Here is a 13,115-nt window from a genome sequence, read left to right on the forward strand (position 1 = left end):
AGTGGAAAGCAGTTCCTGGCTAGTGAGAGGACATTTTGAAGCTTGAAGTCTAGGCTTCAGATATTCTTGTCTATCCCTCTTCGAGGCAACTCAGCCTTCCATTAGGATGCTTCCTGGGAGCTCCCCTCCTTGAGTTTGCCTGTCTCTATGACTACTTCCTCTGCAACAGGAGCCAAGAAGCTGAGGACTGGGCTGCTATGCTATCACTGGCTCCATCCCCAGTCCCTAGTCCAGCTGTCTAGAGCCCACTGATTAAGAAGAGGAGGTGCAGCTGCAGAGCTGACTCTGGTTAAAGATTACTGGCCACTCTTGGAAATGACGCAACTCGGTCTCAGTAACCACACAGCAGCTTACAACCTTCTATAATGCCAGGAAATTTGGTGCCCTCTCTTAGCTCCCGAAGGCTCCAGGCACATATGTAATACACATACATACATGCAAGCAGAATATTCATACTAGTATAGTAAAAAATAAACCTTTCAATAAAGAACAAATACATGTTAGCAGGCAGCCTATCTTGTTGGTTTTTCTCCCTTGACATATAAATGAACTTATTTTATTTGCTAAGATTAAAAAATGTACTTAGAGCAAAGAAATGTATACCTATCTGAAAGAAACAATTGAGTGCCTGGTTTCCTGGGTATGATACCCCAAGGGGGCTGTTTTCTGCACCTTGGAAGTGTCTCTGGCTTTCCTGATAGATTTGATCATGAGCTTTTTAATTCCAGTAACCTCCTTCATCAGCTGAAGTGACACACCTTCTTTTTAAAGCACTCAGACGTATCACAGATTAGACTGCCATGATTGATGGTTAAATTAGATGTTAGTGAAAAGCAAGACTAACTGGGGTTTTTCCCAACTTGTGGTAGCCTTGCCACGGGCCTTGAATAGATCACTTTGTGTCTCTGAAACTACTTCCTCATCCTGTGTCAGACTGTGTCTTCAGTAGGCATGCTTTTTTTGCCCTCTTTGTCTGGCTTCTTTATTACTTGCCAATGCAGGCCTTGCTTCTTCCTAGATACCTTCCTGTGTCCCCTAAAACTGCTTGGGCAACCTTCCCCTCTATGATCTATACAACTCTGAGCTCCCAGGTTTTACTGCACCACACTGGACATACCCATTTGTTTGATTTGTATGAGGAATTCAGCGTTAGACAATTTCATTTCAAAGACCAAGTTGTGTTTGCTGCTGCATTCCCAAGGTTGGCACATAGTAAGTGTTGTGTATTAGTTCAGCAAGCTTGGAATGAAGAGGATGCCGAAGAGCCATCAAGATCATCTCACACAGCATAGTGTGGGAGCTGCATGTACCTTAAGTGGTGGTTTGAAAGGTGCTGCTTTTCACTGACCACATGTTCAGAAGACCTAGCACAGAACATCATCTTTAATGAGATGCTTCCATGACTACATGACACTCTTCGTGTATTAGTTATGTTCCTGTTACTGTCATAACATACCCTGACAAACGCAACTTATGGGTTACTTTGGCTTATGGTTTGGGGGGAATGCATCATGGCAGCTGAGCACAGGACATCCAGTCAGGAAGTAGAGAATAATGGGTGTGGATGCTAGCTTTTTTTGTATGCATCCCTGACCCCATCTCAGTGGAATGTCACTGCCTTCATTTATGCTCAATCTTTTCACTCTGGCTTAACCTAGTTTACAGGCTGTCTCACAGCTGTGTCAGCAGGGTTGTCTCTGGCATGATTGTAGATCACATCAGACAGTTGTGGTTACAGCAGAGCTGTGGATGCAGGCATCTTGATGTTCTCTGAGGCATGTGTCTTCAGTGTGTAAGCTGGTGCTTTGGTCCCTGTGGTGAACAGAGGCAAGGGAAAATGATTGGGATGCTCTCTGGGGAGATGCACTTTAAATGGAGAGTGAAACCTTTTAGCAAATGCGTTGGAGTGTGTTGCTGTGACAAGCAATCCAAGCTTAATATCTGAAGGTCTTTGAACATAATCATTTCTATTCACTAATATAAGATAGTGTGGCCTGAATGCCCGTAGGTAGGCCACATGACCCTCCTAGATCAATGTCTTCTCTCTGATTTGACAAAGTAGTAGCCAGCATGTTCGTATCATTTATAGTGCAGGTGACACTTAAAGTGTTTCACAGCAGAAAGGGGCTGCAGGAGGCAACTGGTATCTTTGATTGGCATTTAAAACATTTTTATTAGACAAAGTGATTATTACATCTGAAATGAGGCTTTACAACCTTAATTATAACAATCGGGTTAGGAACAACAGCCGGCATTTATTTTGTATATAATGGCAGGCCAGTGAAAGTACTTTGCATGTGTGAACTCTAATTACCCCACGTTCTTCATCAGCCTGTCATCTAAGCCACAGCTGCAGTGGTAACTTATGAAGCATTACAAGCCACTTTCTTCATTTAAGCATCCTTCCTTTCTGTCTTTGATTGAGGATGTTTTATGTCTGAGACACTTCTAGAAGTTGAATCTCCAAAGACGGAGCCTGCCTACTCATAATGGTGCTGCTTCCAACGGGGAGAACACATCCAGTTCTTGCTGGGACTTTAAGCCAAATCCTGGCAAGTTAGTCCTTAACAGTGTAGGGCTCCATAATGGTCACCTTTGTGCAACCTGAGTGCCTTACACCTAATAATATAGCAGTGTGTGAAATAGGTAGATGTGAGATGGGCAGGCATTGGTCAGAAGCACAAAGGAACAGCAATGACCAGCATGGACATTGAGGATTCCAGTGCGCTCTGGGAGCATGTGCTCTAACCATGGTCCATCCCCTTCCACTTGTCAGGCTCACAACAGTTTTATCCAAGTAAACCTACTCATTTGCAACTATAAGGGACAATTTATAGAAACTCTAAATGAGATTGGGAAAGGCTAACAGTATCTCTGGGGTCTGGCTACTATGATGGAGTAGTCATGGGCAGAAACAGCATTTGGGGTCCCTGTGTCCGCACATAAAGTGGCAGGATCTATGCCTTGTGATGTGAGACTAATGCCAGCACATGAAGTGCCTTGGGGAGTGTATGGGCTAAAGCCTGGGGTAGGAAAGCTTCTGCAAGAGGACATCCTGCTGCCATTTGCACCTTGCCTGAGTTAAGACCCTAGACTAGACTTCTGAGCATTCTGGGGAAGTATCCAGAAAGTCAGATGTTACTAACTTGGGAATATAACACTCCGGGCTTAGAGAATTTGAGTGGGCTTTTCATTGACAGGGATCTTTAGTCTCACCTGGCTTCACAGTTACCTAGTTTCATTGCTCAAAGGATATTTCTCAGTCTATCAAATCCACATTTTTCTAGTTTGTGAAATAGAGGTCGAACTTAAAAGAATTTTGAAGTATGGTTGTGTGTGTGTCTGTGTCTGTCTGTCTGTCTGTCTGTCTGGATATATCCAGGTGAGTGCAGGTGCCCAAGGAAGCCAAGAGGTTCAGATCCCTTGGAATTGGATGCACAGGAAGTTGTGAGCCCCCTCACGTGGGTTCTGGTGACTGAGTCTGTGTCTCTTGTCAGTGTATCAAGTACTCTTACACACTGAGCCACCTCCCCAGCCCTGTTCAGTTCCTAAAGTATTTAGAAATCCTGAATATAATTGGATAAGCAAAGCATGTCATACTGTTTTTCTGGAGTAATAACTCAAAAACTGAAGTAAATGGACTTTTTTCATAGAAATTTATAGTATATAAATTGACATTAATGTCATGTTAAAATTTATACTTTAATATCTCTCAGCTTTATAAAGAAAATTACTATTAAATATTTCAATATAATTAGTTTAATATTTTTAAAGACTTTATTTGCATGTTAATTATATGTATGTATATATGTGAATATGTGCTCATGAGTGCAGGTACCCATAGAGACCTAAAGAAGGCATTGGATCCCCTGGGGTTGGAGTTCCAGGCAGTTGTAATCTACCTGATATGGGAACCAAACTCATGTCCTTTGCAAAAACAGCAAGTTCTCTTAACCACTGAATCATCTCTCCAACCAAATGTGTGTGTGTCTGTCTGTCTGTCTGTGTGTGTGTGTGCACAGTTACTACTTATTATTGAAAAAGAAGGATTTTTCTCCTCTGTCATTTTCCATTACATTGTAAAATGGGTAAAACACTAAATGCCATGATGGTTTCTAAGTTCCTTATTTCTAGAGTGTAAGAGTGAAATTTAGTGGTAAGCTGCTTGCCTAACATGCCCAAGATACCTACTTCTTATTTATCACTTTTACCAATTTTTATTTTGTATCTTAAGAACAACATGATAAAATTGTTTGACAGTTTCTTTTGTACCTCCCACCCCCAACAGCCCATTGTGGATATTCTGAACAATGTCATATCTCCAGCCAGATTTAACAGTTCTGAAAGGTCTGTAATTCAGGAAACCGGACCTTCAATTTTCCTGACCTGATAGGGCTACTGTACCTTTCTCTTAGAGACAGGGGGATTTCCTGACTAGACTATAAATTTGTCCTGGCCTTTTAAATTGAACATTATTTAAATTGCTGGCATACAGTGGAAATGCTGTAGATTCAGTTTTAGACTGGCAATAAAGAGAGCTTGCAGGAAACAATCTACAAGAATCCCTTTCCCCATGCAGGTGCATTATGCTGATGCTGTATTCTTGTCTGTTACGTCTGCAGAAGCATTATGACTATAAAGAAACAATGTGCTTTTCCTAATTAGAAAGGACTTCGTGGCTAAAAATGCTCATACTCGTGTGAGCAGTCAGTGATTTGCAAGTTTTTTCGTGGTACAGAGTGTGGTTTGCTACCACTGTCTTAATTATTGGTAAAGCACTACGATTTTACCCACATGGTTTGATGTAAATGTCACCAGGGTGGAAAAGACAAATAGCATCTCAAATTTCTATTATCGTGACAACATTTTTACTTTGTGAATCCTGGGGGTTCCCAGGACACACATTGAAAGCCGTGTGGCTCTGAGCCATTTAAAAGATGTTAACAATAATCTGTAGGAGAAAGATGGATCACCCCTGGGTCAAGCAACACCAGGGTGGGGCAATTTGTCTAAATTGTATTATACATGTGCATGCTTCTCAAGAAATGAATTTTCCTCTCACACTAAGCTGTTGGCGGGCAGAAATGTCTGCTTTGCTTGTCTATCACAGGGAGGAGTATGCATTCAAGAGAATCCTCCAGTAGAGAGGAATAGCGTTCCCGGTTCACTTGAACACATCTTGCCAAACACTGAAGACAGCCATGAGTAAGGCCAGTGCCGTCTCCTTCCCCACACTAGGTGCCATTAGCCCTAAGGTGCAGGGTCCCTGTGGGAGTGCAGGTGAGCAGGAATCCAGAAAAGGCCAAGAGGCAGCAGAGTTGGGGTGAGTAGGCTGGCCTGACTTCACTTAGAGCCACTTTCATCAATTGCTACAACCTGATTTTGTGGCTTTTTATTCAATGTCCTCCTGAGGAAATACCATTAAATATTATGAAAGAACTCTTAGGTAAGGAAGGCTCTTATTCAAAGTAGATTGAATTTTTTTTTTTAGCTATTTACCCTGAAGGAATTTCAGATCTTCACTTATCTATGATAATGGAAAAATAAGAATACCCCCAAAATTGCATTTGAAATATTACTTTTCATTATTCTGCTTTATCTATAGAAATTCTTCATTGTTAGTATAAGGATTAATGGCTCTTAGTAGAATAGAAACACTGAAGAGAGAAGTTGCTCTAGATCAATTGCCTATGTCACATAATAAGAATTTACCAAGTATTAGCTTAAATATTAATTCGATGATAATATATTCAGAAAGATCTTCCTTAAAGAGACAAGTCAAATAATTGGAAAATCAGCCTTGTAAATTCTGTTCCAAAGATGTAGTGCTTCATCTTCTGACCTCGAAGGGAACTCAGCAGTGCTACTGCCCACAGTTGTCAGACCACAGGAACAAGGAAGAGTTACAGAGTTCACTGCAATTTCCTTGAGATACAGACTACTTCTGGCCCCATGCCTGTGTCCAATCGGTATCCCTGATTCTGGAGTTCTGGTAGATGATGTAGTCATGGGAAGCGATGTGAATGGCAAGGCTTATGTCACCTGTCACATTGTTCTGATGATCAAACAGTGTGCCCTCTTCACAGACTTGCAGAATTAGGACTTGAATGATTAGAAAATTAAACGGAATAAAAAGAAAACCACAGAGCTGAATCAAAACATGCATCTGTTCCATCCACCCATCCTTCCTTGAATCTTGCCCAATGAACTCTCAGAAAGTCTTAAAAGGTTCCCATAGAAAGAGTGAGGAAACAGATAAACCCATTGGGTGGGGCAGGGAATGGCAAAACCACATCCAATAGAAGGGTACTGTGAAGAGTGGGCAGCTAGAGGAAGGGCCCTCACACAGGTGGCCAGGATTGAGGGAGTCTCTGGTGCTTCCAAGAGCTGCTTCTGAAGCAGTGTCTGCCTGGCTTGGTCTCCAGTGCCCAGCAATGCTGAGGAGTAGTGTCTGCCCAAGACCATGGGTCTGGCAGTACCATGCTCCATGGGAGCCATGAGACAACTCCCCAACAGATAAGCAATTTGAATACCCCTCTGCATATAATCCTCTGACCCCTTTCTACCACAAGAAAGTATTTTAAGTAAGGGTGTGTGAGTGAATATGTGCTTGTGTGTAAATGGGTGTTTTATTGACAGACAAGCTAGCTGAGAATCTGAGAAGCAAGAATTCATGCATTGCCTAAATTTGCAAAGCTTTTTCGAAACACCAGACTCAGCATACTAAAAATGGCATACCTTGAGAGAACAATTCTCATAGAATGGATGATTTTGTAATTAATATCCATGTGGATGAGAAGACATGCCCCATAATGGTCAAACCAGCTCTGAAGTGGGATGGAAATGGTAAGGCTAAAAAAAGCATTAGGAAAAAAAAAAAAAGGTACAGAGGCCAAGAGATGAAGGATTCAGCCTCCCACTTCAGAAGGAGCCCAGCAGACCACCAGAGTAGGAAAGCACAGTAAGGGGGATGTATAGCTGTCAGTTGACGGGATCTAGGGTCACCTGGGAAATGGGCCTCTCTGGGCATGCTCTCCCATATCACTTTGATATGAGAAGACCCATCTTAATGGTAGACCAGGGGCTCAAGACTATATGAACTGCACAAATGGAGCTGAGAATTAGTTCCCGGTCTCCTGACTGCTCTGACCATGTCATGAGGACTAAACACCCTGAACCAGAACCCATATGAATCCTTTCTCCCTTAAATTGCCCTTGGCAGTGTATTTCATCACAGCAATACTGGCAAAGAAACTAAGGCAGGAACAAGAAGTTTTAGAAAGAAGAAAGACTTCTAAAAACAAAGGTAGTTTTCTACTCCCCGCAAAGGGCATGACAGCTGCCAAAGAAGTCGGCTGGCCATGTGCTATGAATGCAGAGAGGAGGTGATAGCTTTTAGCAACAAGCAGGCTGTGTGCCACTTGGCTGTCCGAAGGGTACTTGTGAGACTCCACAGCTTTGCAGGTGTGAGGGATGCAGTCTGCTGTGAGTGAGCATCAGGCTGACCCAACTGACCTTCCAGCCTCAGTCTTCTCATGGTCATTCTTGCACAGTAAGGTTAACCTCAGACAGCTTCACTTTTGAAGAATAAAAAGAAATTAATATTGTCTACTTCAGAGGTTTGTGGAGCAGTGTCTTATATGTGGCATATATAACATGATTATAAATTAAATATATAGTTATATATTAGGCACCAATGCCTTCTATATCATATGTCAATTAGGAATTTTCTTTCAAGAGCCCAAGAAGTACTTTGAAGTCTGACCCTATTCACCTGTTCCTGCTTTCCTCCTGCACTATCCTCCAGGCTTCTCTCAGACAACTATGTTGAATAGTCTTCCTTTTCCCTTCTTACTTCAGAAGAGGAGGCTGTGTGGGACATCCCTGTGCCTGTGCTGCTGACAGGAGCAGAGTCGTCACCTTGTTTCTTTGTCTGAATTTTCAGCTCAGTGTCTAGCACACACAAAGATCCCATTTGTGTTTTTTGAATGCCTGATTCTACTCAGGATCTAATTTTATTTTGTCAAGATCCTTCTATACTTACAAAGTAACAAGCTTTCAGCATTTCTGTTTCATCCCACTGGGGAGGAGAAATAGATGCCTCTTGTTTAGCATTACTACTCATAACATTGTATCTTCCCAGATTGTCTGGGTATGTAATTTTTGCAACTATAATGGTATCATTCACTCATTCACTCACTCATTCAGTACATTAAGCTTATGCTTGGTGAGTTGTACCTTCTCTGTCCTGGATGTTGCTCTGAGGGAAGCTGAGCCACATCACTAAATAGAGCAGACACACTTTCCTTTCTCATGGGCCTTGCCGGCTCTTAACCGAGAAGCGATGGGGAAGAAGTGTTGTCCACGTCAGTTGGTGTGCTGTGCCTTAGAGTGAGATGCAAGACCAGCGTTGCCATGGTGAGATGGGCTGCAGCAGCCATCCTGCAGCCCTGGCCGGCATGGTGCAAGCATACTTGAAGGTATGGAGCCGCACAGGAGTTGCCAGACTTTTTGCTCTCAGCACACTAGATAGATTTGCTGGGGTTAAGAGTTAGTGGTACTTGGCTGGGCAGATTGAAGCATGAGTTAAGAAGGCTGATGTGATATGGAAGTTTTTTTAGTTTGAAGTATCTGTTAGATGTTTAGATGTTAAAAGGCAGTCAGCACATGAATATAAATCTTAGAAGAAACACTGTAAAAGATGGTGTAAAATTGAGAGGCTTGGGTATTTAGATTTTACTTAAAGAGGCTATGTAAAATCACCAAGGGGGTTGTATAAATAATAAAAGAGGACTGATATCTGAGCTCAGTGCTCCAACCTGACAGACCTAAGAGAAGAGGGATTGTCAGACTCATGGCAAGGTGACACCATGGTTAGAAAAAAGCCAAGAAGTACCCTGTCCTCCACAGAGCCAAATGTTTGAGGGGACAGGGCAATGGTGAGACGGGTTCCAAAGACCCATACCAGAAACTAAGTGAGGAAACCACAGCAAGAGGACCTTATGAAACAGAATTACTTAGTGCCTTAATGACATGATCCTCAGGCATGCCACGGAGGTGATTCATTAAGGGAGAAGAAGAGTTCTGAGGACCTACAGAGTCTGCATTACATATACAGACCCTGAAACCAGTATGCCTCGGGGTTGGTGGCCTGCTGGGAGATATACTGCACAGTGTTTGTACACACATGTAGTATTGTAGTTGTGCATATGTGTTAGGGGACATGGCGCTAAAACACAGAGTGCTCGCCTTTCCTCCCAGCTTAGGCTTCAGGCAGTGAACACATAGAGGACTATGGGAAAGAGCTATCCTCAGTTTCCTCTTGTGAAGAGTTTCAGAGACTGAGCTGGAGGAAGTATGAGGTGGTTGGAGCAAGCACTACTTGAGGCCTGAAGGCAGGGGTATGTCAACGTTGAGGGCTTCTTTTGCTGATATAAATATAAGAAGAATCTAGTAAAATTGGCCCAGTGACTCTAAAGTGCAAATTAGCGGAAAGATCCAACCACCACCAGCTTTAGGGACTGAGGAAGTTACTGTCAAGCCTTCCTTCTTTACTCAAGGGGTGATCTGGGAAAAGGGGGTTTGGCCTTTGAGAGTCTATGTTCACCAAACGCTCCCCTTCTTTCCTCTGGAAGGAGAACAGAAGCCATGAGATATTCCAGCCGGTGCCTTGAACTCCCTCAGAAGAGGTAGAGGATCGTGATGTAGTTAGTGCTCAGGCTTGTTTGTTGACTTGGATGATGGAAGCAAGAAGCATTCTCAAAGTTTCAAGAATGAGTGAGCTCATTACTGGTAAACTGAGGAAAGGAAGTAGGTGGAGGAGGATGGAGCTGCTGTGAGCTTAGCCCATCACCTTACTGGTGGCTTCTCCAGGCAGGAACTATGCCTGGGGGCAGGAGTGTAAAGGTCTGGGGAGGTGACTGAGAGGAGCCCAGTCCTAACTTCTCCGTGAGGGAAGCGCTAACCTGCATCATTTCTGATGGAGTGTGGACTGTTCAGCCTCAGGGGTATGTTTGTTTATTTGTTTGTCTTTTTTTCTGTTTGTTCTTATTAATATTGTAAGTTGGGGCCTAAAATGGGATTTTCTTAGTGTTTGTGTCCCCTCTGCGATGCACGGCTTTTAGTTTAGCCATGGGAAATAGGGCACATCTTTGGTTAATAGGCATTTGAGGTACACGAAATGAAATGCCATGGAAGCAATTCTGATGAAGCTGACAGGTAGGAGAATGGGGCACAGCTGCTCCCGCTTCACAGCCTGATGACAGTCGTGCAATAAATAATCAGAAACTGGTAGCAAATGTCAATTTAAAGTTTTCACTTGTCAAAACTAAGATGGTCTTATCACCAAACCAATGGTGGGCCAAATTATGCCAGCTTTTATCTTCCTGATCACTGGAAAATGTTCATGACTTGACCCCACACTGAGGTCTGTGTGTGTGTGTGTGTGTGTGTGTGTGTGTGTGTGTGTGTGTGTGTGTGCTCCTCACAGATAAATCCCCAGCCTGTGTGGATGTTCATTACCAGTGATGTCATGTAATGAAGGAGGCGGTTGTTACACTCTTGGTTTATTAGTCTCAGTGCCTGTCTGTCACGTCTGCTCTGAGGTAACCGACTGGGAGTTGTCTGAGGAAAGGAAGGCCTTTCAGTTTTGTGAAGGGCAGTCTGAATTTTATCTGTGCACAAGGTTAAAATTTTTAACAACCATGAAGTTTATTTGTCTAAGGAACCATTACCATATTGCCTCTGACTCTGGAAAAGAAAAAACAAGACTCGTTTAAATTTAGTTTCTCGATGGCATTATTTGTCCACTTATTCGCAACAAAATAAGGTGATTTGACTCATTTGGAATCATATTCAGTGTCTGCGCCTTGAGGAGCACTACAGGACCTAGCCAGCCCAGTGGAACTGTTCACTGGGCTGTATACATGGGAGTAACTTCAGCAGGGAGTCTGCAGACAGAGGCCAGAGTTCAGACACAGGGGTCTTGACTGATATTGGAAGACATCAGCATTGCCTTTAAGCCTTTGGCTAGTCTGAGTTTCTGCCATTAAGAGGAGAAACATTTATTTTAAAGCTGCAGTATGTAGAAGAGCCTTGTCTGTTCTCTTGTTTGACGTTTGGTATGTGGGGGTCTATCACTTTTTTTCCAGCTAGTTCTGCTCACTGTAAATATTCATTGTGCCTCAGGGCAAGTTAGGCCTACAGAAGGAGAAGGAGGAAAAATTAGAGAAGGAGCCAGAGAAAAATAATGCCATGCACAGTTACTGGGACTGCGTGGCGTGGTCCCCAGGGACCCTTACATCTGGGCTGATTGTGGGGAGGGGTCATGTGAACTCTAGGGGAGCAAAGACATGTGGAAGAATGAGCAGCTGAGGAGAAGAAGGGAGCTGCCCTTGTCCTGTGCATGGTCACAGAGCCTTGGATGTAGGTGCGACCACAAGCAAGCATAGAGGCGCATTGTCATAGGACAGTAAAAGCAGTTTTAGATTGGGTGGGATCGTGCCCAAGAGAAGCTGCCAGTAAGTCAGCTGGTCAGGTTGTGTATCTGTGTGTCTCTGTGTGTGTGTCTGTCTGTCTGTGTGTCTCTGTGTATATATCTTTCTTCACACACTGGTCCCTCCATGCCTGCTGTCAAGCCTCTGGTATAGGCCAGGATGAGAAATGATGACAGTAACATAGGATGGGAGCCAGCTTGATTATGAATGGGAGAACTTGTGTGACATTTAGGCTCAAGTTTGAGTAGAAAGTAGCGTGGAGGGTGAAAGAGCACCTCCAAGCAGAAGGCGTGGTAACAGGGAGCTGCATCTCAGTGGAACAGCACCTCACTGAGGTCTGAGGGGAGCCCGGTGACTTCATGATGCCTCTAGATTGTTAGGTATACTTTACACAAGAAAGGAAGCACAGAGCGAGGGGTAACAGGTGGGTATAGCCTGCAGCTAAGGTCTAGGCATCAGAGAGTCGGAGCTGTGCTGGTACCACAGTGAGCTTGTAGGGTGGTTCCTTGGCATCCTTACCTGTAACCTGGATTGACAGCTCTCCTCTACCTTTATCCCAGAGCGTGTGTATCTCAACAGCCAGCAAAAAACGCCATGCTGCTAAAACTGGGGAATGCGAACTGGGCTCCTCTGTGCTTGGAAGCCTTGTGTTTGGTTGTTGGAACTTGAAATAATGAAGATCCTAGTTTCTCGCAAAATTGGTGGGAAAGAAGGAAGACTAAGGGGATAAATGGAACCTAACCTCTTCCTCAGATACTCCAAACATTCATGTTTGGTAACCCAGCTTCTATGTGTAAAAACAACCAGAACCATCTACAGTTCAGATGTGGTACTACTATTTTTGTAGTATCTGCACAGTCTTGGCGATTGCAGGCCCTCCTTGCTGTCTCAAGGACATGGTAGATTAGAACCTAGACTTGCCTGTCTGTTGAAAAGGCCTTGTGACTCCCCTGGGAAGATTGATCTGCTCTCCTATTGCACATTGTCCAGGCACCCAGCATGAGGTTTTTGCCACTCTGATGGTAATACAGTAATGCTGATGGAGAAAAGCAGCAGCTCCCAGACCTCCTATTTAATAGATGAATAAAGTGCCCTCAACTGTCATAGCACCAAGTCCTGTGGAAAGTTTGCAGGAGTCCAAGAAACTGTCTCAATGTTTTGCAAAGCCTAGTGCTGGCTGCCTCCTACCCCATGCCCCACAGCTCCTGTGAACTCAGCCTTGGTTGTTGGCGCACAGTTCTCAGCCTGTCTGTCCCTCTGAGGACTCCTGTCTTTTAAGCTCCACTGTGAGGCGATTGCCCAGATAGATGTGCTTTGAATGGCAGACTCAGGAGTTAAAGAGTAGAGCGTTTGATAGTCAGAAAGTCTGTCTTCTCTCAGCATTCTGTCATCTCAGGAATTAATTCCACTTTAGCCTGTTCTATTTTTAGTTTATCTAGCTTTGAGTACTTCGTTGGATATGATTTAACCCCACCGCAGAACCATCTCGTGCTAACAATGTTTTCTTTTGTCCGTGCAGCGGAGCTGATTACTATGATTATGGGCATGGACTCGGCGAGGAGGCTTATGATTCCTATGGTGAGTGGCCAGAATAATACAAGAGCGGGGGGGGGGGGGGGG

At 43.7% G+C, this 13,115-nt stretch overlaps 1 protein-coding gene across 2 annotated transcripts in view; it reads left to right on the forward strand.

The window, feature by feature from the left end:
• Positions 1–13,115, forward strand: part of Khdrbs3 (KH RNA binding domain containing, signal transduction associated 3) — a 158,966-nt gene that overhangs the window by 143,528 nt on the left and 2,323 nt on the right. For both annotated transcript variants that reach the window (XM_031359407.1, XM_031359408.1), the window contains one exon: positions 13,015–13,073. In XM_031359407.1, coding sequence (XP_031215267.1) covers positions 13,015–13,073 — 59 coding nt within the window. The remainder of the gene's footprint in view (positions 1–13,014; positions 13,074–13,115) is intronic.

This window comes from Mastomys coucha, unplaced genomic scaffold (assembly GCF_008632895.1).
Source record: "Mastomys coucha isolate ucsf_1 unplaced genomic scaffold, UCSF_Mcou_1 pScaffold7, whole genome shotgun sequence".
Lineage (NCBI taxonomy): Eukaryota > Metazoa > Chordata > Mammalia > Rodentia > Muridae > Mastomys > Mastomys coucha.